The 25,548-nt window shown below is 45.0% G+C and overlaps 1 protein-coding gene across 1 annotated transcript in view; it reads left to right on the top strand.

Moving 5' to 3' along the window:
* The first annotated feature begins 2,604 nt into the window (after positions 1–2,604).
* The window catches only part of GLRA1 (glycine receptor alpha 1), a 49,461-nt gene continuing 26,517 nt past the window's right edge, over positions 2,605–25,548 (top strand). The window contains exons 1-3 of the mRNA XM_059919117.1: positions 2,605–2,612; positions 2,703–2,830; positions 8,335–8,402. Coding sequence (XP_059775100.1) covers positions 2,605–2,612; positions 2,703–2,830; positions 8,335–8,402 — 204 coding nt within the window. The remainder of the gene's footprint in view (positions 2,613–2,702; positions 2,831–8,334; positions 8,403–25,548) is intronic.

The raw sequence follows: 25,548 nt of genomic DNA, 5'->3' as shown, positions 1-25,548 counted from the left end.
CCCCTTTGCCACACCAGAGCCACACAGCGGCCATGGGTGTGGTGCTGAATGGAGAAAAGGCTGGGACTGTGGTACCAACCGTGGGCCATGGAAGGCATCTGGCAGGACTTCCCTGTCATGTGGGGACTATGGTGCAGCTGAAAGCAGCAGTGAGACCAGAAGAACCTCCAGCCTGAATCTCAGCTGCTACACACACACACACACGCACACACACACGCACACACACACACGGTGAACCATCCTTGGCGTTTGTTACCTGTGCTATCTCAGTTACTACTTGTGCAAAACTTCTTTGACATATCAGGCAACTCAAGTTCAGAGAGGTTAGGTAATTTTCCCATGGTCACACAGCTAGTAAATGACTGAGACAGGATTGATTCCAAATCACCTGTTCTTTCCACTCTTTTTGAAGTATTCTCCATTACATGTGACAGTACGTTTCAGTAACACACACGTAATATACCCACCGCATACATACAGCCACGAAAGCATTTGACACTTTCACACTCTATACCCCATGTCCACATACATGCCACATGTACACACAAAAATGCCCACACTAAATACCAAGCTTAACAACACATTTTGACAGGAACACAGATCTTCACATTTTTGCATATCTGAATCTCTGTAACACAATCCACTGTACATCCACAGATGCCCCCATGCATGCTCTAGTCCCCACACACATCCATACACATCCATCCATTTATTCACATAACATGCATACACATGACACCTAGAAACCTACCCACATCACACAAACTCACAAATATCCATATTCACACCTACAAAAACAGGAAAATGCATTGGTCCCTCATTCTGTTCATCAAAACGAGCCCTTCAGGATGTAAATAAGGAATGTTCAGATTACTAAGCGTGAGTGTCTAAATCATCCTGGAATACCTCTGAACCTTCAAAGGAATAACAGATTATTTTCACTATTTTTCATTAGTGGGTATAATGGTCTAATTATTTTAAAATTGTTAGTCCATGCATGTATATTTATGAATACTTCTACTAACCAGGACATTTGATTAATTAAAGTAGCCTATTATTCATTTGTTCATTCACTGTGCAATTACTGAGCACATTATGTGGGAGACACACTGTGGTAGACACAGTAGGAGATTAAATAAACAAACAATAAATACAACCACCATGATTGCTGGTCTCGGAACACAAACACAAGTAACTACCTGACGAGGTAGCATGGCCATGACATGTGCAAGACAGGAAAGGCCCCCTTGAGTGAGGGGACGCGAGAGGAGAGGGGACACAGAGACTAGACGGCTCTGAAGCGTCTAGTCCTAGAGAATGGGAAGACGACGTCGGTGCCACCTGGGCATCTGTGGTCTGAAGAAACAAGTTTGGGAAGGAAGCTGCGGCATTTGGTTTGGAATGAACTTGAGGCCTGGCAGGACATCGAGATGGACACCCACCCCCCCTGGGCGTTTGCAAATGAAGAAAGGGGGCTTAAGGGAGAGGCCAGGGTGGAGAGATTTGAGAGCCACCCATTAGGGGGGATCACTTATAAACAGTTACAACTCTGAGATCAGAAAAGGAACCGAGGCAAAGAACAAGAGAGGCAGTACAAACCCTTGGGGGACACGACGTCCTGCTTGGCTAGGTGACAGAAGCTCTCATTTTATGCGACACACACAGGCATCTCTCTATACATGCACTTCCTCCAACGTACCAGCCCTACAGCACGCACAGCGGGGCTGCACTAGCTTCCAGCTCTCTCCTGGGTATCATTTCAGGACAGGGAAGCTCAGTTGCCCAAAGCAACAGAAATAATTGATCCTCAACCCTTAAGCTTCCAGTCTTGACGGTTCTAAGAATCTGCATGCCTCTGAGTGTGGCAGGGGAAGGGCCGCTGTTCTCAGACATCAGTACTTCTTACTGTGGCACGAATGAAGACCTAAAACTACTTTGTTGGGGGGAGTGGGGGGGGGCGGGGAGGGGTGACAGAAACAACGTGTGGCATCCCCAGCAGTCGGATTTCAAATCCCCCAACTCTTGATGCGCTGAGGCAAGCTGCCACTGATCGACTCTGGGACCTATGTCAGTTCCCTCACTAGCTGTGCCTCAGTTTTCCCAACTGAGCATTTTTGAAAGTATACGAGATAGTCCCATAAGTACAGGATCTAGGCTTGTTGCAGGTTCTGGGAACACCCGAGGTAAAGACGCCTGATTCAATTTGTGTTCCCAAATGCATTTGACTTTGGCATCTTTTTTTAGAAAATTAGTAACTGATTCTGAAGAGAAACTTTGGGGAAAGGCTGGACTATTTGATCTCTAACATTCTTCCTGGCTGCACTGTTCCACGGACCTATGAAAGTGCAGGCACCCAAAGCACAGGGCTGGGCCTAGTGGGAGGTTAACCCTTCAATCTCCTCTCCCAGGGAAACCGGCAGCCAAGTGTGACTGCCCTAAACCTTAGAGATGCAGCCTTAAAAGAGTCAGCAGCTTCTCAGCATCAATCAGACACTCGGCTGCCTGCCAGGATCCCACGCTGGCTAATACTTAGGCTGGGTAAACAAGGTAGCGAGGGCCTTACCTCCTTAAGGACTCCTATTACCTATTTCTCTAGCGGCTCTTATGGTTGGGTAAGCGACAGGGGCTGAGCAAGACTGGGATCTGATCACGGTGTGAGAAAGGGCCGTCATTAACCCTCTGCTTTTTCTCTCCTTTCTTAGCCTTGCTGCTTCTAAGGAGGCCGAAGCTGCCCGTTCTGCATCCAAGCCTATGTCACCCTCGGATTTCCTGGATAAGCTAATGGGGAGGACCTCTGGATACGATGCCAGGATCAGGCCCAATTTTAAAGGTAGATAAACTTGCCTTTCAGAGCCCCAGGGATCTGCTTTCCTAGATTGTGGCAGCGAGCCGCAGGGAATTGTATGCAGATGGTATATGCAGGGTATGAATTCCATGACTCTTTCCTCTACCCGAGGCAGATACTGTTAGTCAATTCACAGAGACCAAACAAAGGCTCGGAGAGCCCAACTCAACAGTATCTCTGGTTACCAGAGTCAGTACGTGAATTAAACTTACTTGCTTAGCTCCGGTATAATGGACAAAAGATTAATGTGGAATGTGGAAAAATGGGTTCAAGTTTTGCTTCAGGCACAAAATTACTCTCTGAGCTTAGATAAGCCTCTTGCTTTTGCCGGGCCTCAGTCTCCTCTTCTCTGCAGGCATGGAGTTGGCTGTCTCTGTGGTTTTTAAACTATGCTTCATGGAGTTCTGGGGCTTTTACCCTGTGTCCCAAAAGGGAGAAACAGAGGACGGGATGAGCAAGCCCACCCTTGCTTCTCCCCCAAGCAGCTGCACTTGTATTCGTCTTACATGAGAAGCTTCCAACTACCATTCATCCACTGAAAGCTTCCCCTGGATTAACAAATAATTTTGGAACTCTCTTGCCTAATCAGAGTCTCAATCTCAAATGCCTAATAAGGCGATAGGGAGAGACTATGAAGAAATAGAGGAGCAGTCCCCTCGAAAGTGGGCGGCCCCTCCTGAGCCCCAGCGCGTAGTTACCCTACAGGAATGTGGGTCCCGTGCTGCCAGACCATCCAAAAGTCCAAGGAGAGCCAGAAATCAAGATTTACGTGAAACTTCTTGAATCCTAAAACATGTAAATTCAAACAAAACACGTTTGGGAGCCAGATATGCCCTGTGGGTAGCCAGTTTACAAACCATACCTGAAGTGATTTGAGAAGTTTCTTTCAGCTCACAATCCTATGAGATCTTAATGCCTTACATCAAGAGTGGACCAGTTCCCTTTGTCCACTGATGCCTTAGGACGCTCTAACCATCTCTAACTGCTGGCCAGGTTTTCTGCAGGCACAGTCTTAAGGACCTCCTTGGGAGTCTGTGACCCTGACCTTCCTCCCAGCACCCCTGCAAAAATCTTATTTCAAAGACCCACAGCCAACCTCCTAATCAATTCTTGATTCCAGATGCCCTTCCTCACTGTTCCTTTTGGCTCAAGTCCAAGACCAAACAAGGGCTGCGACAGCTGGTAACGGCTTCCTAGTATCTGCTCACTCTGTCCCCCACCTTCTAAGTCCCCTTCTCAGAGCGCTCTGCAAACAGAAAACAGTCTGGGAAATGCACTGAGGTTTGTTTGGGGGCCCACCTCCCACCCCTGTTTACCTCAAGGTGCCTTGCTCCTGAGGCTGTTATCCTCCAGGATCGTTAGCATAACCTTTCTTCCCTCAAGGACAGGTAAGTCGGCATCCAAGCCCTTCACCAGGGTCACAATCTCAAACACCCCAAACACCCAGAGGGGCCCGGCAGATATGGTACATGATTGAAGCGGGTTGGGGATAAGCAGAGAAAACCAGAAAGCACAGGCCCCTCTAAGGGCTGCCACTTCTCAGCTCCTGCCCAGAGCTGCCAGATAGGAATGCAGGCCCTGGGCATCGGACCTTCCAAGATAAGACTTAAGTCTGGGGATTTATGTGAAATCTTCCAAGTTCGCAGCTAAATCACACCTTTGAAACACCATTGGCCAAATCGAACACATCAGAGAACTGACCACCAGGTTGCATCCGCAGCAGTTTTCAGGAATTCCATCCCACTGCGCCCCCTGGTGGGATCTCTTGGAACTCCAGCCTGAGTGGAAGTGCCTTGGTCTTGCTGGTTTGCTGAACGTGGGTGCATCCAGGGTTCATGTGTTAGTTATCCTTTGTGCATACCACTGTGTTTGGCACAAAGAAGGCCCTCAATAAGCCTGTCATAAATCAATGAATGAACGAATGACCCCACAAATATGCTAAGTAGAGCTGTTAAGTGACTTTCCCAAGTCACACTGCCAAGACTGGGGACTTTAACCCAGCTAGCTGCTCTGACTCAATTCTCTGTCCAATGCTAGTGATTTATTTATTTGCTTATCTCCTGAGTCATTTATTTATTTACTTACTTACTTAGCAGTGAACATGTTTAAGAAATAAAATTTCACCCAGACTGTAAGACCGTTGAATCGGGGCCCTTCCCCTCCTCGCTTTGAAAACCTTATTCCAAGCACGTGGGCCCAAAATATACAGGACTAGATAATCTCTTAAGCCTCTCGCAACCCTGCGCTGTTTCTAACCCCTACAATCCCCACGACGATGTGGGCTTTGTGCAACAAATGCAGCTTCTTGGAACCTCACCCCAGGAGACAGGGAGCAAGATTTCTCTACTCTCCCTGCGGTGAGGGCTGAAACATTGGTTGCAGGGGATCCCCTGCCCCTGAGCCCCATGGCCTCGTTCACGCTTCCACCCAGGCACACGTGAGATTCCCAAAAGCCCCCCGCAAACTACAGAGCTCCTGAAAAGGCCAGGCCAAGTAGGCCCAGTGACCCCGACACAACAGGAAGAGGCCTGCCTGCTTTGAAAACTCCTCAGAGTGATTAATCACACAGCAGGTCCCTTCAAGCACTGGAAATTGTGCCTCCTCCTGACTCTCTTGAAGATAGGGGTGCCGGGGAGAGCAGCCTCGGTCTGCAGAACATAGTGGCAATGCAACTCGTAATACTGAAGCAAAGAGCTCGAAAATTGGATTCTAACCCTCCCACTATTTACCTGATATCTGTGACCCAGAGTAAATCACTTGACACATCTGGGCCTCTGTTTCTGCACCTGTACAATGGTCCAGTAGGACCAGGCCCTGTCAGCCTCGGTATTCTGTATCTTCGCTAAGACTTTGCATATCACAATGGCTCCCAGGATCAGGGGCACAGCCCAATGTAAACATATACACAAAAGCAAAATTAAACTTTAACATTTAATGAAATATATACATTATGCTGCTGCCAAAGGCAGCCAGACTGTAATTTTCTTGAGGATAATTTAATTTCAGATTTATTTCAATGAACCACACCTCCCCATGGGATCATTTTGGCTGGCGTCCTCTCGCACACATAAATCAGGATCTAATTTATATGGGAGTCACAGCACCAGACACTTGCAGGGCCTCGGTGGGAACTCTGTGCACGTCATTTCAAGGCACAGGCAGTAACTCTTTGGGGCATCTTAATGGTATGAAGCTAAATGAAAAGAAAAACCTGGATCTGAGTCTAAATGAGGGGAAAAAAACCCTAGTGGGCCTTTGTTTGGGTGAAAGTGACCAAGGAGGCAGATTCCCGCTCAGCATAAAGACAAAGTTTTTAGCAAGCAGAGCCATCCGACTATGGAAAGGGCTGCTCGAGACGAAATGAGTCCCCCACTGCTGGAGGTGATCAAGCGCTAAGCCTTGAATGGGTAGCAGCAGTTCCTAAACCTGGCTCTGCATGAGGATCACCCAGGTCGCTCATTAAACAATAAACTCTGGGCTAATCCTCACAGGTTTGGGTTCACTGGGTCTGGGTCTGGGCTGAGGAATCTGTAGTTTAACAAGTTTCCCAGATGATGCTACAGCAGACAATCCCGTCTGCACCTCAGTTTGGAAAGCAATAGATTAGGTGACTTTTAAGAGACCTTCCAAAGCACCGAGTGACCACCTAGAGGGGTGACGCAAGAGGGAAGAGATATGTGGATATATGTATAGGTATAGCTGATTCACTTTGTTATAAAGCAGAAACTAACACACCATTGTAAAGCAATTATACTCCAATAAAGATGTTAAAAAAAGAAAAAAGAAAGAGAGAGAGACCTTCCAGCCCTGAAATTCTATACAGTAACATCATAATTCAAATGGGTAGCTTCCATAAGGGAATTCCAACCCCATGGAGCTGAGAATGACTGCCCAGATCAAGATCTACTCTACCAAATTGTCGGGGAAATTGCAACCCAGAAAAGGGAAGGGGCGTGTCTCAGGGCAAACAGCCAAGGAGAGCTTGGGGCTATGTCTAAAACCCAGGAATCCTCGCAATCCCTTGGAAGGAAAACCTGGATTCTCACAGCAGGATTGAGTCCCTTTCTATACACCAGGATTTCTGAAAAGAAGGAAGTCTTGGCTGAGTTTGGGTGAAATGCTTGGGCTACTTTTTCAAGAGGAACAGAGAGGAGAGGGTATCAGAAAACTTGGGTTTGAGTCCTGGCTCCACCACTTGCTGGGTAAATAAGCCCAGGTGAGTTACTAAAACTCTCTGTGCTCCACTTACGAAGCTGGGACAGTAACTTTGCCCTGCCAACCTCAGGACCTCATGCGGATCAACAAGAAAGTGGACCTGAAAAAATTCACAAATGGCATGTCACAATCTTCAAGTGAAGGATTATGACCTATTATCCAAGTCCTACCCACCTTCAAGGTCAGCTCAAGGTCATCACCTTCATGACGTCTTCCCTAATGCCTCACTCTTCAGAACCTCTCTCACATCTGGACTCCTACTGCTTCTATGACCCTTACCCACGGTCTCACATTCCTCCCTGGTTATTTTATGCCAGTCCTCTTATCTGCACATGTGGAAGCCCAGTGCTTAAAATCCTGGATCCTGCCACTCTGTGACCTTGAGCATAACCCCTTCCTTTCTCTGAACCTCTTTCAAAAAGTATAGCCATTAAGACCACTAGCTTTGGAATTAGATCAATCTGAGCTCAAGCTTGACCATTTACTAGCTGTGTAGCCGTGGACAAATAACCTCTCTGAGCCTCTGTGTCCTCATCTGTAAAATAGAGGGAATAACCATGTCTTCTCATGGAGTTGTTGAGAGGATAGAATGAGATAATGTTAGTAATACTCTCAGCACAACAGCAAAACTTGCTCAGTAAATGGTAGCTGCTGTAATTAATAGTATAAAATGAAGAGACTGGACAGAGGTCAATTGGACAGAGGTCCCTCTAGCAATGAGATTCCAAAGAGCAAATATTCCTCCACTTCCTTCCTGCCCTTGCAGTAGTATTCAAAAAGCTTGCCTGGAAAGTATTTAACAAAGACTTATGGACTTCCTTTGAGGTTCCCTCTGGATGCCTCAGCTGGTAATTCCCATCAATGCCCATTCTTGGTTCATAAGTTCAAGGCAAGGAACTTGCTGTTCCTTGCGATTCCCAAGATGGCCTCCAAATGTTGTAGCTGTAACCTTTCGGCCACAAATTAGAAGGCAGCCGATGGGGTTTGGGGAAGGGATTTCAACCATATGGCAGGATGATGAGTTATCCTGTTAATGAGAGTACATCCCGGCTCAGCCTCTGGTGTTCTATAACTGGTGCTCACTTGGGGACCAGGGAATCTGGCACAGCAATGTGGCTGGGAGTCCCCGCTGCTCGGGGGTGGGGTGCAGGGCAAGCAAGGGTCTCCTCCACCAAGGGGGATCCATCCCTGAAGTCAAAATCCCACGAACTGGTCCTATCCTGGGGATTTCTCTGTGGCCTTGGAACTAAGCAGGAATCTCTCTTGATTGGCAGGTCCCCCGGTGAACGTGAGCTGCAACATTTTCATCAACAGCTTCGGTTCCATTGCGGAGACAACTATGGTGAGTGAGTCAAAACACAAGCTGCTATTTCCTGCTCGGGATATCTCTCTCCCTGAAATATCTACCCTCTGCGCTGGTCTTCCCAAGGGAAGTGGAAAATCAGGTGTTTTTTCAGCTCTTCAGTGGTATAGTATGGGATTTGGACATTTTTACTGTCCTAGTCAATGTTTTGGGTGAAGACATACATCTGAAAATGGCCAAAGAGCTAGCAGGGCTAGCACATGCTCAACACTCAGGATTACAAAAGCAAAATTCTATCAACAGGTGAAAGTTTTAGATTAAAGCAAATGTAAAGACCTGCTTTTAAGTTTAAAATTCAACTGCGGAATAGCAGAAGACTGGTTACAGAAGCTGAAATGGGTATATTGATTCTTCTCTCTACTTTTGTACGTATTTTTAAATTCCCATAGTAAAAAGTTTAAAGTAGATCAGTTACTCTAGAAAAAAAGACTAGACGGAAAAATACCAAAATGTTAACGGCAGTTATCCCTGGATCGTAGACTTATGCATGATTTCACATCCTTCAGTATTTCTATGCTTTTCTGATCTCTACAAAGAGTAAATCATACATTACTAATTATAAATAAATGTAATGCTACTTTCAATTCCTTTTTCTCAATCCTTACAGAACAAAAAATCAATTATACTTGTTTTGAAGGGAGCAATCTAGCTTGTGAGAAAATAATTGAGGCGGTTTCAATCATCTCTTCATGAGCAGAGGCAGAAGCAGCCAGTCAATCACCAAGCCCTGTAGCTGTTACTGCCTTGAAATCCTCTAAACCACCCATCCCCAAGTGTCCACCTGACACTGGTCCAGCTCAGGCTTCCATGGTGCCTGGCCCACATTACTGCAAAGCGTCCCAAGACTTGCATCTTGCCCGCCTCCCATCCATTCTTCCTCACACCGTGGTCTTTCTAAGATACAAACCTAACTACGCCAGTCCCCTGCATTAACGCCTCCCTGTGGACCCCCCCTCCCCTTCAGCATTAAGCTTGGAAGGCCCCTCTGATTCTGCTCGGCTGCATCTCTTCCCTCTCGCTTCCCATTCTGGATAAGTGGAATTGTCCGGCGTTCTCCACACGGGCCGTGCTCGCCCTCTGGTTTTCAGCCTTCTCTTGATGCTGGTGAGGCCCCTGCCCAGGGCACCCACTCCAGCCTCCTTTCCATTGCCAACCTCCAGGCTCCCTTAACTCTCTGCTTAGAATGACCTGCACAGGGGGACATCTAGTTTTCAAGGGCAGGAGCCCTCTGTGTCCCCCTTTGCCTGGCAAAGCAATAAAGCTACTCTTTAAAAAAAAAAAAAAAAAAAAAGAATGACCTCCCCAGGAAGCCTTCACACTCTAACACGTGTGTACACGCGTGTGAGTTCATGTGTGCGCTTGACCTAAGCCTGCGATGGGTCCCTTCTACCCATTCTCGTGACACGTGCTACAATTCCCATAACAGCACTGACCACCTGCACTTACACTCTCACAGTCTGCTCATGTGTCCCTCCTCTCACTATAATGTCAGTTCTCTGGGGGCCAGAATCTTGTCTCATTTCCTGTGGTAACCTCGGCAGCTGGCACAGTGATCTAATAACAGGTCTCAGTCATTTTCTAAAATAAATAAGCCAAATCAGATATATTGTCTGTTGATTCAAACCATTATTTGGTCCTCAACATTTATGGAGATTAGATCTAACCTTCTAGTCCCAGACTGGCAAAAATCACTGAGCTCCATTATGTCATGGGGCAAATGGTCCAAAATCTATGCTCCTGCAAAGAGGTCTGTCTTAATATGGTCAAGAGACCCTGCCCACATCCAAAGGAAAAGCGATCAATTCCCTAAAACTCATAGGCCTTTTATCTCCATATGGAGATGGTCCTACCTGTCGACTAGGAACCAGCATGGCTGCTTTTCACTGGGCCTCCAGGTTCGAAAGCCAAGTCCTTCCACTCTGTGAATGGATATCTTATTAGAGCTTCTAATGAACTTCTCTGCTTTTCTTCTTCTCCCTCCCAAATCAGAAGTGCATTGACATCTGCATTATTCATAGTCTCTGTGAGGTGGGTGTTGACACTTCCTCTCTTCTTCTGAAACGGTAAAGAGTTATCACACCAAGTCAGGGGCCACCCAGTTATGTTAAGAACTTGGTTATCTGAGGACAGGTGTACATATCTGCACTCCAACACCACTCCCACCTGTTTCCCTGTAATGGTCACACAGAGATCTATTTCCTTGTTACGGATTACTAACGGCGTAGTGGTTGGCCCTTATTTTGTGTGGTGGTTAAAAGCCGAGACTCTGAAGTGACGTAGACCTGGGTTCACTCACTATATGTAAGCAGCTGATTTGGTTCGTATCTTTAAGCCTCAGCTTCGTTGTATGTAAAATCCCAGGGGTGATTAACATCATACTACTTCACCAAGTTTTTTTTTTTTTTTACCTCCTCAAGTTATTATGGATGGAAATTATGTGCAGGGAAGTGTTTATCACAGTAAATTCTTCGTTAAGTGCTCTTAATGTTTTCGATGATGGTGATGATGGTGGCGATGATGGATGCTCTGGGCACTGAAGCCCCGAAGCCACCACTGATTAGCTGTGTGATCCTGAGCAATTTCTAGACTTCTCTGAGCCTTACCCTTCTCTGGTATCTCTTGTCTACCTTTCCAGACTTCATTCCTGCTGCATACTGCTTTCTACAGAGACAGTATAGCAATTAGGACACAGTCTTCCATGCCCAGACAAAATCTGAGGCTCAGCTCTGTGGCTTTGGACAAGGTAGCCTACGTTAGCCTCCTCATCTGCAGAAGCAGGGGACCAACAGCATCCACCTTGTGACCTGTTGTGAGGATTAGGAGATAAGGCACAGAAGTGCTAAGTGCAGGGTCTGACACATAGTACACACACAATGAATGTCAGTTATTATTATTAAATGCCACTCGTAACTTTCAACACATTTTCACACTCATTCTCTCACTTGATTCCTTCACCAAATACTTACTGTAACGACCACTCTACAAAGTAGACATGGCAGACACAATGTTCCCCAATTTACAGCTGAGGAAACCGAGATTTGGTGACATCACATCCCAGAACTAGTTATTGACCGAGCAGGGATTAAGATCCAATCCTTGCAACTGCCAGAACATTGAAGAACACAGACAGGGGAAATTGAGGGACCCCAGACCCACAAAGCACACTTAAGCAATAACCTAAGCGTTATCAAAAGTGGAAATCCAACCTCAAATCATGCTAGGCTCAGCATGCCTCAGGAGAAAATAGTAAGTAATGAAAATGGAGATAACCAACAAGGGGAGCGCAGAGAGATGGCCCCCCCTGGAGTGGAGATCAATAATGTTTAGACAGAACATAAAGGATTGGCGATGAGGTGCTTCTTTGGGAATGGTCCACAGCTGACACAGTTTTGTCCTTATTAACTAAAGTTAATCAAAAGTAGGAGTTGTCATTTTCCTGCTTCCATATTCCATAATATGTGATTTTTTTCTACTGGGTTCTTAATTATCTATATGTGTTTAATTTACATTGCAGACGATTTAGGGGAAAAAACTAAAATCTCAGAGCTAGAAAAAACCTTAAGAAACTATCTAAGTCAGACCTTTACCTTACTAAGAGGGAATCTGGTGGCTAGAGAGGTGATGTCGCCTGAGCAAGGTCACACAGCATGGAACAGGTGTGAGAGAAACCCAGGTCCAGTGCTCTTTGCAGTGGCCAAAGTTCCCCTCCCCCTCAGCTTCTTTCTCCCCTAAATCCCACCAACCAAACCCTCTGGACCACTTTCCCATTCAAGCCTGTTTCCTTGTCACTCAGAATACGCTTAGAGAGCAAGAGTGGACTCGCATTAATGTAGTAACAAGGGCAACAACCACACATTAAATGCTACTGTGTGCCAGGCAGTATGCAGAGCACTTCCACGTGTTTCATCTCATTTAGACCTCACGACAACCCCCATGAGCCAGGACATGTTATCCCCATTTTACAGATAAGTAAACTGAGGCTCAGAAAGGTTAGGTCACTTGCATAAGGACATGCGGCTAATCGGTAGCAGAAGTGGGAATTGAATTCAGATCTATACCACCCCAAACCCCACGTTCTCCTGAGCCAAATATAAACACTTAATTTCCGGATGTTTGGGATTACCCAGCCCTTGCTTGTTTCTTTTCATCATAAAGAAGTTAGAGCTAAAGGGGAACTTCATTGAACAGACATGCTCAGGCCCCCAGACTTTCATCCCAGGGCTCTGCCTCACCAGCCATGCAAAGAGCTGGTCGTGCACCCTGGGTCCATGGTAATATGGACATAGTCGTCCCAATGTCAGAAACTTTCCAGGCTGTGTCTGTTCTCTAAGAGCAACAGGAGTGCAGAGCCACTCTGTAAACAGCTGGAGTCCCCAGGCCTGACTGTCTGCCTCCCAGAGCCTGGCTTTATTCACCAGAGCTGAGAGCAGAGAAGGCAGCCAGCAAAGCAGCAGGGGTCTCTATCCGTTCCTGATGAGGGGAGGGCTGAGGCTGGCTGGCCTTCATCTGACCTTTCCAGCGACTCTCTTTGAGTCTATGCAGTGAGACGAAGGTAGAAGCAGGGACAGGAATGCACGAGGGAGAAGAGGGAAGGGAGTCCTGGCCTAGAGCAGCACCTTCGGCACTCTACAAGAGAAAGATCTGGAGCTAGGACCTAGAGGGAACCATCCAGCTTGTCTGGACACGTGTGCTTACGAGTGCGCCTAAGTGTGTGCTCTGCAGCATCTATACGTCATGGAGCATGTGTGTGCATGTGTATATTGTAGGACCATGTGTTTGTGCAAATGTACACGTCGGCCTGTGTATATGTGTACGCTAGTTTGAACAGATTTAGACAGGTAACCTCAGAGAGAGATGTATCTGACCATGTACAGGTATGAACATAAGTATGTGTACTTCTGTGGTTATAAATGCACATGTGAATACATGTAGTGAGGATGTGCATGTATCTGCGTACATATGTAAGAATACGTGAAAGTGCTTAAGAGTGAGAACACATGAAGGGTATTATTTTCACATAGGTAATTGTGTGTGGATATTTGTGAAGCACATGTTTAAGTATGTAGCAGCATCTGAGCCAGCAATATGTCTGTATGCATGTGCATGTGAATGTGCGTAAATACAAAAACACGTGAATAAGTGAAAGAATATTTAATGTGTAACAGTATGTGTGTACGAGTATGTCGATACATGTGTGCAGGTGTACACGTGAGTGTGCACACGTGGGGACATGCACACAGCTGGAATTCATGTGGAACTAAATGTCAACAGATGTGAGACAGAGACAGAGTGTGTGCATGTGTGTGTGAGTGTCTGTGTGTGTGGGTTCTGACGTCCTTTGGGCATGAATCTCAGCATTTCTATTATGAGGACATGTGCTCCAGCCTCTCTTGCCAAGGGCTGGGCTAGCCTGGCACAGAGACAGGCACACTGTGGCCAGGACCCCTGGCGATTGGCAATGGCCTATGCAACTACCGTCCACATGTTTGGCCTTATTTGTCGATATTAGGGGGGCAATGGACAGAGCCCTGAACCAGGAAACAAGAGACCAAGGTTTGAGCTCTAGCTCTGCCACTGTTTAATACCACTGAGACTCAGGTCCCCCTTGGCACCTGGCTCTAAGAATGGTGTGTAGGAATACACAAGAAGTGGGTATGAGAGCTCTTTATGAATGCTACAGAAATGTAAAGGATTATTAACTATTGAACTAATCAGCCAAGGACTCCAACACATAAGCCTAAGGAAATGTCTTTCTAGTTTTTTTTTTTCCTCCTGCTCCCTATTTATTCATTTATTGTTTCCACCTCCGTTTTTAAGGTCCTATACTGTATGTGCTGAATAGGCTGTAAGGATATAGATCAGTTTTTACTCATATTAGGCTAGGCTTTCCTGCAGCAGCAAACAACCCCTGAAATCCCAGGGTCTTAGAACAGCAAAGACTGATGTATCACTCACCTAAAGTCTGCTACAGATCTGGGGGACTCTCCAGGACTACTGTCCTCCACGTCGTGGCTGAGCCTTGCATTTCCACATCAACATGCGATTTCACATTTGCCATGAGAGGAAGAAGGCACTAAAGGGGGGCACACTGGCAAGTAAGTGCTTCCCACCCAGAAGTGACATATACCACTTCTGCTCACATTTCACTATCCAAAGGAAGCCACATGGCCCTACCTGAAGAAAAGTAAAATCCTCCCATGTCCCCAGAAGTAAACAGGAGCCAGGTAGGTCTCTGCTTTCAAGGAGTCTATTGGAGAAGGTGGACAAGGAAACCAACGAGAATACCACAGTATGATGAGTGAGATTACAGAGGTATGCACAGGATGCCATGGAACACAGAGAATAACAGCGACCAACAGCAATATTAGGCAACACTTACTGAACATGTATTATGTGCCAGGTGCTGTGAAAATGCTGTCCTGTGGTTTTGAGTAAGTTTTCTGAAGTAGAAATCTGATCATGGTTCTCTGCATGTTAAAACCTTCCAGGAGTCTGTCATAGAGAGTAAAGTAAGTCAGAAAGAGAAAAACAAATACCATATGCTAACACATATATATGGAATCTAAAAAAAAAAAAAAAAAAAAAAAAAAGGTTCTGAAGAACCTAAGGGCAGGACAGGAATAAAGACGCAGACGTAGAGAATGGACTTGAGGACACGGGGAGGGGGAAGGGTAAGCTGGGATGAAGTGAGAGAGTGGCATGGACATATAGACACTACCAAATGTAAAATAGCTAGCTAGTGGGAAGCAGCCGCATAGCACAGGGAGATCAGCTCGGTGCTTTGTGACCACCTAGAGGGGTGGGATAGGGAGGGTGGGAGGGAGGGAGATGCAAGAGGGAAGAGATATGGGGATGTATGTATATGTATAGCTGATTCACTTTGTTATACAGCAGAGACTAACACACCATTGTAAAGCAATTATACTCCAATAAAGATGTTAAAAATAAATAAATAAATAAAATAAAACCTTCCAGGAGAGAATGCCATTGTAGAATGACCCAGAGAGGAGAGGGGTTTTAAAAGCTGGTGTGTGTTCAACAGCAGTAAAAGAGGAGACAAGTCAAGTAAGAAAAGAGAATCGCATCCAATGGGTTTGGCAATGGAGGATGGGGGAGGGGAGCGTGTATGAAATTAGGGAATGCGATTCACGGGCACGACGAAAGCACAAGACAAAAGGAAGTGAAGACAGTGGGAAGATAATTCTTTCAAAAAGCTCTGCTATAAAGAGAAGGTGAGGTGGTGGTGGCGTCATTTGTCATTTATTGAGCAAGGTTCTAAACACCAGGCATCCGTGGTTAGCAAAGTACGGGGATCATTTCATATAACACAACAATCCCATTTTATAGATGAGGAAACTGAAGCTCAGAGAGGCTTAATTCACCCAAGCTTTTCCAGCCAATAAACACCATCACCAGTTATTACCCCCAGGCTGCCTGAAACCTGGTGCCCTGCTCTTGGCCTAGGCCACCTTCTGAGTGTGGGGCAAGAGGAGAGGCTGCAGAGCCAAGGGGATGTCAGGGTCATGGGAGGACAGGACTTCATCCTGGTCTCCTGCACTCTGGTTCAGCTAACAAGTAGGATCTGTGCAATTCTATCAGAACTGGTATTGAGAGTAGCCATTGGCTATCCATCCCTGTGGATATTTGCAAATAAGACCTCAAGATCTATGAAAACAGCTACCGTGCGAGGAGGTTAAATGCCCCTTATGTCCAACCATAAAAGTTAACACATTGTTTAGGAAGCAGTCACTTCTGAAGGCCAGCCTACTTCTGGGATCAATTGACTAAATCGAATCAACTGATTGAATGAATTGGGATCAGCTGATTGAATAAATTGATTTTTGAATCATAGAAGATAAAACTTAAATCCATCTACTTCCTTCCAACTCTGCTGCTGTCAACTCTAGTTCAACTTGGCACCATCTCTATCCTGCTTGACCGAAACAGCCTCCTAACTGGCCTCCCCGCCTCCCTTCCTCCCCTTCTCTACCACTTCCCATAGTGCCTTTTAAACCCTAAATCACATCACAGCATTCCCCTGTTTCAAATCCTGCAACAGCTGCTTAATCCTTTTACTACGCTCAGCTCCTTCTGCCCAGAAAAATCTTTGCATGAATGGCTCCTTCTCAACCTTCAGGTCTCAGCTCAGATATTTCTTCAGAAGGTCCTTCCCCAACTCCCTATCTAAAAATGTCCCCCCTTACAGTCACTGTCGCATTATGTACTATTATCTTCGGAGTAATACCTAAAAAGTAAAAGGTATTGCTTGTTAGTTTGTTGTTCTGTTTGCTTTTTTATTGAGAGTGGGGACCCTGTCTCTCTCAATCATCCCTATATTTCCAGTGCCCAGTACTTTGCCTGGACATAGGAGCTCAATCAATATTTGTAGAGAGAATTAACATTGGAGGTTCTCCAGTTTGAACCCCCATCTGTTGTCAGAACCTCTGCCACAAATGTTGTAGTTTCTGCTTGCACACCTCCAGTGATGGGTACCCCTGCACCTCCCCAGGCAGCCCACTTCATCTTGGGACACCTCTGACATCTCCATTTGCTCATGGATTTCCATTCTGATCCTGGGGCCACAGAGAACCAATCTCTGCACCTGACAGCCCTTTCAATAACTGAGGTCAGTCCTCTCGCTCCCTGGCCATGCCTGGCTCCCTTGGCCATTCTCCCTGGTTCTCAGTCCCTTTCCCGTCCAGGGTGCTCGCCGAGTAAAGCCAGCATGTCAATTTCCACCTTGAGCTGAAAGGCCAAGCAATGAACCCAGACCCTCAGGAGTGCTTAGAGCGGAGCGCACCAGGGCCATGCTCATCCTTACTCTGGGTTAGTGGGCTTCAAAGCATTGTTTTTAACAGCAGCCCACCACCACAGTCCATTTTTAAGGTGAATCTTATGCAGCACTTTAACACACTGATTTTTGAAAATGGGCTGTTCTGGAGGAAGTGGAACAGAAGCCAGGAATCTCAATGCCTTGGCCTTTTCCTCAATCGGCCTCCCCAAGGTAGCTCTGGGGACCTCGTCAGAACCCTAAAATCATTTCTACACACACCACCTCAAAGACATTTCAGTTTAGTGACTTCCCTGGCAATCCAGTGGTTAAGAATCTGAGCTTCCACTGCCGAGGGCATGGGTTCGATCCCTGGTCAGGGAACTAGGTGCAGCCAAAAAAAAAAAAAGACAGTTTAGGTAACAAGTCACAATGTTGACTGACACTATGCTCATGGACAGCAAAACTCTGGAACTTTTTTTAAAGTATATGAGCAACAGATGAAAACAAGTTTTGTAGTAAGTCCAGTAAAAAAGAGGAGAGAGAGAGAAACAGGAATGCCCCTGCTTTGCCCTCTCCCCCTGGCCCATCTGAGTGAACCACTGCAGAAAACACTTTAGTGTATGTCTTACTGGTCTTCTTTCCTTGAATGTAGCGATACATCCCTTCGTTATTACACATCTTTGTCTAAATAGGATTGTGCAATACAATTTGCTTTTTTCACTTCACTGTGTCTTGGAATCTTTCCACATCACTACATACAGGTCTACCTCATTCTCAACGTTCTACACACCCTCAAATTTGGAAACATAACAATGGTTTATTATTATTACATTCAGTATGTGACAAAATGATTTTAATCAGTATTTCCAGATTTACGGCCCGCCTGTAAAATTCCATGCTCTGGACATAACATCACTTCATGGTATTTAACCACTTGTCTCCTGATGGGCCTGTAGGTTTATGCAGCTTTCACTATTACAAACAAGTGCCACAATGAATAGTCTTGGACATGACTCTTTGTGTGCTTCCTTAGGATATATTACAGAAGTGGAATTACTTTATCAAAGGACCTGCACTATTTTGACAAATATTATTGCCCAACTTGCTCCCAAAGAAGCTTCAATAATTGTTCCCACAACAGCATTTTTATCCCTGCCAACTCAAGATATTATCAAGCTTTTTAATTTTACCAAATGGGATTTTTTAAATGGTACTTCATTGTCACTTTTAATTTTCACTCCAGATTCCTAGTGAATTTGAGTATCTTTGCTTTTTTTCTTTCTTTTTTTGCATAATGGGCATTTTGAATAATATTATAAGTTTCTTCTTTTACGTATACCTCCATAATCCATTTGGAGTTTAGTTTGCTGTAAAGTATTTGGTGATGGTTTAACTCTATTTTTCTCTGATTAGATAGTAATTTTCCAGCATTATACTTAAGTAGCCATTATTTCTCCACTGATTAGAAATGCTACCTTTCTCATAAACTAAATCTGTATATATATATATATATATATATATATATATATCTCACACACATATATACATATATCTTTTTCTAGTCTCAGTTTATTATATATATATACACACATATATACATATATCTTTTTCTAGTCTCAGTTTATTGTCCCATTGCTCTATTATCTGTTTCCACTCTATTTTAATTACTATGGCTTAACACTATATTTCTATATCTGGTAGAGAAAGTCCTCTGTTTTCTTCTTTAATAAGGTTTTCTTGTCATTTCCAGTCCATTTTCTCTTCCATACGAACTGTAGAATCAGCTTGTTGATGCCTATAAAAATTGCCTCAGATTTTGACTGAGGTTGCATTGAATTTATAGATTCACTTGTAGAGAACTGACATCTTAACAATATTATGTAAATGTGGTATGTCTCTCCATTTATATAGGTATTCCTTTATGCCTTTCAGTAAAGCTTTAGAATCATTTCGTTGTGTGTGTATGTGTGTGTGTATATATATATACACACAAGTCACACATTTCTCATTAGGTTTATTACTGAATATTGTGTGAGGTTGGTTAGTATTGTGGATGAGATCCTTGTTTGTTGTTGCTTTTTCCATTACACGTTCAGTCTGTGTACACAGCTAAGGATAGGCCATTTACACTCTGGGATTTGGGAAATCCAAGAAAAAGTCTATTAAGTGCCATCCAGTTAGACATATCTCGACACTCCACAAAACCTTGGTAAACTGAAGACCGAGAGGAAGCCAAGGAGAGAGCCCTCACACATGCTATAGAGTCTGTTAAGAGGCAGAAAATGGGGTTATAGGCAGTCTTGGTATCATCTGCTGGATGACTCTCTCCAAAACACCACCATGGGAAGCATCACAGTCGTGAATTTATGGCATCCCAGGGTTGGCTCTCCATCAGATCAGATTCAGGAAGGCTGACTAATGACAATCAAAGCCCCAAAAGACTGAAGTGGGTAAATAAGACCGTCAAGTTATTTTAATTTATAATGGGGCTTTCCATTCCAATAACAGCATGCTTGTGTCCTCCATGAAAGCACTCCCTTGCCATCCGCCGAATACCAGGGAAGCAAATCAAAAGTTGCTTTTGACATACCAAACTGGAGGAAAAGAAGGTAGACAGTCTTGAGGAAAATCTCATCCAGGCCGGAGAGAGGTCTAAGAAACCATCCCTGCCTCACCACACAGAAATCCTCTTTTCAGACACAAAAAAAGTTGGTGTTCCCCCAAGCAGTGTGACCCTATCCTTCAGATGATGCTAGACTACCAATTGCCAAATTCCTGCTCATCAAACTGCGCTTTCTTATACTACCGAATGAATGTCTCCAATATGTTTATAAAATAGTTCTCTAAACAAGACACACTAGGGACTTCCCTGGTGGCGCAGTGGTTAAGACTCCACGCTCCCAATGCAGGGGGCCCGGGTTCGATCCCTAGTCAGGGAACTAGATCCCACGTGCATGCCACAACTAAGAGTTCACATGCCACAACTAAGGAGCCAGCCACCCACAACAAAGAAACGCATGAGCCACAACTAAGGAGCCCTCAAGTCGCAACTAAGGAGCCTGCCTGCCGCAACTAAGACCCAGGGCAACCAAAATAAATAAATAAATAATTTTTTAAAAAAAACAAAGCTCCAAAGCTGCAAAAATCCTTAAAAAAAAAAAGACATAATACAATAAATTAGGGTTCCACTTAATAAATTACAAGCACAGGCCTGTTCTAAATCATTGAGATTACACATGGGTCATTGTGATTGATGCTGAGCCTTGCCAAATTTCTCTGCTGCATGTTCATCTGTTAGTTTAACTCGCAGAGGTCAAACTTATTTTCCATATTTCCAAGTTCGCTAGTGGCATGTCTCACTTTTATGCCCTGTACTGCCAATACTGTCCTCTTTCCTCTTTTCAGGTTAATATCCATGCTTCAATTTGCATCCTTTGGCAACCAGTTACAAATCCACCTCAGTTTAGCATCACAATACAAAGTTCTCCATCTGACACTGACTATGAGGATATGTATGAGCCAACCTGTCACACGGGCTCAGTGAGATCCCAGTATACTATGTCTACTATGTTTCTTTCACCTACCCATCTAGGAACTTGGTTTTCAAAAAAAGGAAACAGAGGGAATTCCCTGGTGGTCCAGTGGTTAGGACTCCGCACTTCCACTGCAGGGGACATGGGTTCAATTCCCAGTTGGGGAACTAAGATCCCGCATGCCTCACAGCGTGGCCAAAAAAAAAAAAGGAAATAGGCAGCATGCAATTGTCAAAAGAATGTGAAATTGGGAGCCAGACAGTCGTGGATTCATATTCCTGCTCTAGCACCTACTGGCTATGGGACTCTGGGCAAGACACTTAACCTCTGCTTAACCTCTCTGAATTTCAGTTTCCTCTCCTGTAAAATGAGTATAATAATATTCAGTGTGCTAGGTTGATGAAAAGTTTAGAGATACAATGCATATAAAATTCTAGCAAATGTTAGACATCCAACAAAAGTGGCTGCAATTAGCATTTTTACGTAATTATTAAACTCACGCTGGGCTTTAGTGATCCCCTGAAGATAAACAAAGAGGCTCCGCTCCACTGGTCCAAACCATCAGCAGTTCTTCACAACAAATGTAGCCCTGATTATGTGCGATCCAAATGAGAATGCAACAGGCAGGGTGGCGACTTAGGAGAGGTTGAAGGCATGGAGCAGGCAACTGAAGCCAAGGAGGCAATGGTCAGGATCCGGGGAGTCTGCCAGCTCTGTACTTGAGTGTAGAGCAGACAATGGGTCAAATCTGAGGGGCAGGGACTTCCCTGGTGGTCCAGTGGTTAAGACTCTGTGCTTCCAATGCAAGGGGTGCAGGTTCAATCCCTGGTCAGGGAACTAAGATCTCACATGCTGTGCGACGTGACCAAAAAAAAAAAAAAAATTCAAGGGGCAAATCAGGAACAATGTAGGAGCACTAGTAGACTGCTGGACCTGGGGCAGAAGCCTTTTGTCCTTTGCCCGTTTTTATTTTTTATTAATTTTTATTGGAGTATAGTTGCTTTACAATGTTGTATTAGTCTCCACTGTACAGCAAAGTGAATCAGCTATACGTATACATATATCCCCTCTTTTTTGGATTTCCTTCCCATTTAGGTCACCACAGAGCATTGAGTAGAGTTTCCTGTGCTATATAGTAGGTTCTCATTAGTTATCTATTTTATACATAGTATCAATAGTGTATATATGTCCAGCCCAGTCTCCCAATTCATCCCACCCCCCTCCTTTGCCCTTTTTTAATACTTCCTGCTAATTGTGGGTATCTACAAACCCACAGGAACATAACAGCAGCCAGAGGCAGTAGCTGATGGCACTGAGGTATCACAAAACTGTCACTCAGTACAAATCTGGGAGATTCTGGATGGTGTAGTCTAGTAGCTAAATGCTTGGGCTCTGGCATTAACATCTTGGGTTCAAATCCCAGCTTTGCCACTTACTAGCTGTGTGACGTCAGGAACAGTACTTAACTTCTGCATGCCTTAATTTGCCTAACTGTAAAATGAGAACAATAGAACCTACATCACAGGATTATTGTGAATATAAAATAACGCACATAAAGAACTTAGCATCATCCCTTGCATGTGGTAACATCTCAATGTATTATGTGCATTGTTATTATCAATTCTGCATCTGCCAGTAACTAGTGCTGGGAACTTGAGCTTTCAGGGCTTTAGTGTCCGCGTCTATCCAACGGAGATAAGAATCTGCCCTTTCACGCTAAACTTAATAGAACAAAACTAATGTGAGGGTGCTTTGTAAAGTAAAAAGCAGTTAATAAGTATGAGACGTTATTAATAAAAGGAACTGACACAAAAGAGAAAAAAAAAAGAAAGAAAGGAAGAAGCGAACACAGTGTACTACTTAAAGGCACAGGACTTTGGAGTCAGCCAGTCATGGATTCGAGCCTCAGCTCTGTCACTAACTTTAGAAAAAGCATTAAGTATCCCCAGGCTCAGTTGATCCATAAAATGGTATCCCTGCGAGAAGCTGGGGAGAGGGATCATTAAAGCGCTTAGCACTGCGTCTGGCACTCAGTCAAGATTCAGTAAACTCTCCATGTGCCGGTGAGCCAGGTCCATACTCTCGCAGGACAGTGAGGAGACTGGGGCTGACTCTTCTCACATTTGAAGGCAACATCTTTGACTCTGATTCCACAGTGTTTCTCAGAGGTCTGGGAAAGTGCTTGAGAAGCAACAGCAGCTCATAAACCAAGCCTGGGTCCCTCCACTCTGAATGCCCCCTGGTCTCTGGCTCTCAGCAGACTGCTCCAGCTCTCACACATCTTAATCCCAAATCCTGTCAGAGCTAAGTTAGAGTTTCTCCAAGGAGAGCAGAGCCTGCCTGATGGCAGAGTCAGCTAGGTTCTCCTCCTCCTGCCCTTAAAGGTGTACAAGTGATTAGGAAAAGTAGTGGGAAAGGGGTCAAGATTTCTGTATGCAAGTCCCACCTTAGTCACTGAATTGCTGTGTGGCCTGAGAAAAGTCTCTTTCCCTCTCTGGGCTGTGTGTAAAAGGAAGGAGTTGAGACAGACGTCTACCTGTAATATTGGTGATGAAAATGACGAAGAATAAGATGATGATGACAAAGAACAATGATTCTCTCCTCTGCCCCACTCTCCACCCCTACTATCTTAGTTTAGCTCCTCCTTATCTTTCATTGAACTGTCACAGTGGCCTCAAAATAAGTCTCCCTGGTCCCGTTTTCTCTCACTTCAGCATTTCATGGTCACGCCTCCCAAGCTGATCTTCCTGAAGTCAAACTGGGATATTGCTCCACTGCTTAAGACTTCAGTGGTGCCCAACTGGCTACAGAATAAGATCCAAACACCTTGGTTTGGCAGTTGAGGATACCCACAGTTTCAAATCCATCCATTCTACAGCCTCATCCCAGCGGAGTGGTTAAGAGCACGCGCTTTATATAATTAGACAAACCAGATTTGAATTCCAAGCCCATTATTTACTGTGTGAATTTGGACTAATTACTTAATCTCCCTGAGCCTTCTTCATCTATAAAATTAAAGTGAAACCACCTATAATCATAGGATTGTTTTAAACATAAAATGAGCGGAAGTTTGTGGCATGCTTAGCACAATGCCTGGTACTTAGTAGGTCCTCAGTAAGAGGGACTTTTATTACTTATGCAGCTGATGGTTGAGCTAAACTGAACAGTTTGAATGCCCCTGCCTATACACCTTTGCTTGTGTTATTCCTTCCACATGAAATTCCTTTGACAACCTGCCCCCCGCCCCCCGCCGACTCCACAAATCCTAATCCTAAATACACCAAGGCCGAAGCCCTGGTCCTCACGTCCTGTCCTGCTCCACACCTGTATTCCTCACCTCTGTCCTTCCTCCTCACACATCACTGGCCTCCTTTCCAGCCAAAATTAGATATTATTCATATCTCAGAACACCACCAGATCTAGAGATGCTAACTTCAGGAGGATGAAACAACCTGATAGGGGCCATTTCAAATGCCACCTTCTCCCCAAAATCACTTCCAGATTCACCCAACCTGCCTGGAAGTAATCTCAACGACTTGAAAGCAATATCTAATAGCAACTTGTTAGAACCGCTTCTGACCCTTATCACTTTCAGTTTTGTATGTTAGATTTGTGTCCATACCTTGCCTTGCTTGCTAGATAATCTGAGCTCTGTGAGGGTAGAAGCCAAGACCTGAGCCTCTGCTCTCACCGTTCTCCCATGGGGCCTCATAAGTGTTTATAGAGTTGAATCAAGTTTAGAGAAGAAACATCCCTTTAACGGCTGGAAGGCTGAGACTTAGGAAGGTATAAGAATCTGATTCTTCATCCTCCTCTTGGGTGATGGCTCTTGGTTCTGACTGCTGTGGGCACACATCTTGCCCTCCACGTCCTCTTCCCACCAACACACCCACCAAGCTCTTAGCTCTTTCCTACTAAAGCACCTCATGCTTCCTATTTCACCACAATACTGAGTTTAGAGGAGTTTGTTGGGAGAGGTTAGAGTCTGAAATTAGACATAACGGGGGCAGGGACGGGGGGCGGGGGGCGGTGCACACAGGAAGCCTTCCATACATGTTTGTTCAATGATAGAACGAACGAATGAATGAGTTAATACTCTACCTTGGTCTTGCAAGCGTGGAAGCTGCCCAGTTTCCAGAAATCAAGCCATCAGGGAATCTCAGAGGCAAGAGTAGAGAGAGTGGGTGCTAGAGCCTGCTGAGCCAGAGCTCTGCCAGTCCCGCCCCCTCGGACTTAGAAGATGGGCCACCTTGAGGGTCAAGGCCTGGAAGCCAGCTACCAGAGGTGGGACCTGAGGTTCTCAGCTGGAGAACTCCAGGGCTGCTCTTCCAGCCTCTGAACCTGAACGTGCACCCCCAGCAGGTCGAACACTGACCAGAGTGACTGTAGAGCCAAGTAAGCAAAACGGCATTTAGCTTTCAGCCTGTTACAACAGTTACATTGGTCCCTTCCAAACGGCATTTCCCGCTGCTGTTTACCAACCGGGGAGGAGAAAATCGATGCAGCAGGTTGTCTGGGGAGCGGGTGCTGAGGGGAGAAGGGGGCACTGGGAGAAGGGGACAAGTTGCCTGAGGACACCAGACACAGTCTCCACAGTTCTTACCCTCACTTCTCATGAATCGCTCCAAAGCGAGACCCTATGGTTTTCATTTTGTTTTTCTCCTTTTAGGTGACGTATGTTTCTATTTTTTTATAATCGACATGCATTACTTCTGTGATAAGAAAAATAAAGTATTTTTAAATATCAGTAGTAAAATGCAACGGTAACAATGTCCTTCCCTACTTAAAATTCTTCGAAGACTCCACATTAGTCCCAGGA

Source organism: Balaenoptera ricei, chromosome 3, assembly GCF_028023285.1.
Source record: "Balaenoptera ricei isolate mBalRic1 chromosome 3, mBalRic1.hap2, whole genome shotgun sequence".
In the NCBI taxonomy this organism is placed as follows: domain Eukaryota; kingdom Metazoa; phylum Chordata; class Mammalia; order Artiodactyla; family Balaenopteridae; genus Balaenoptera; species Balaenoptera ricei.
Note: the sequence above shows the minus strand (reverse complement) of the source record. Positions and strands in the feature narration are given on the sequence as shown.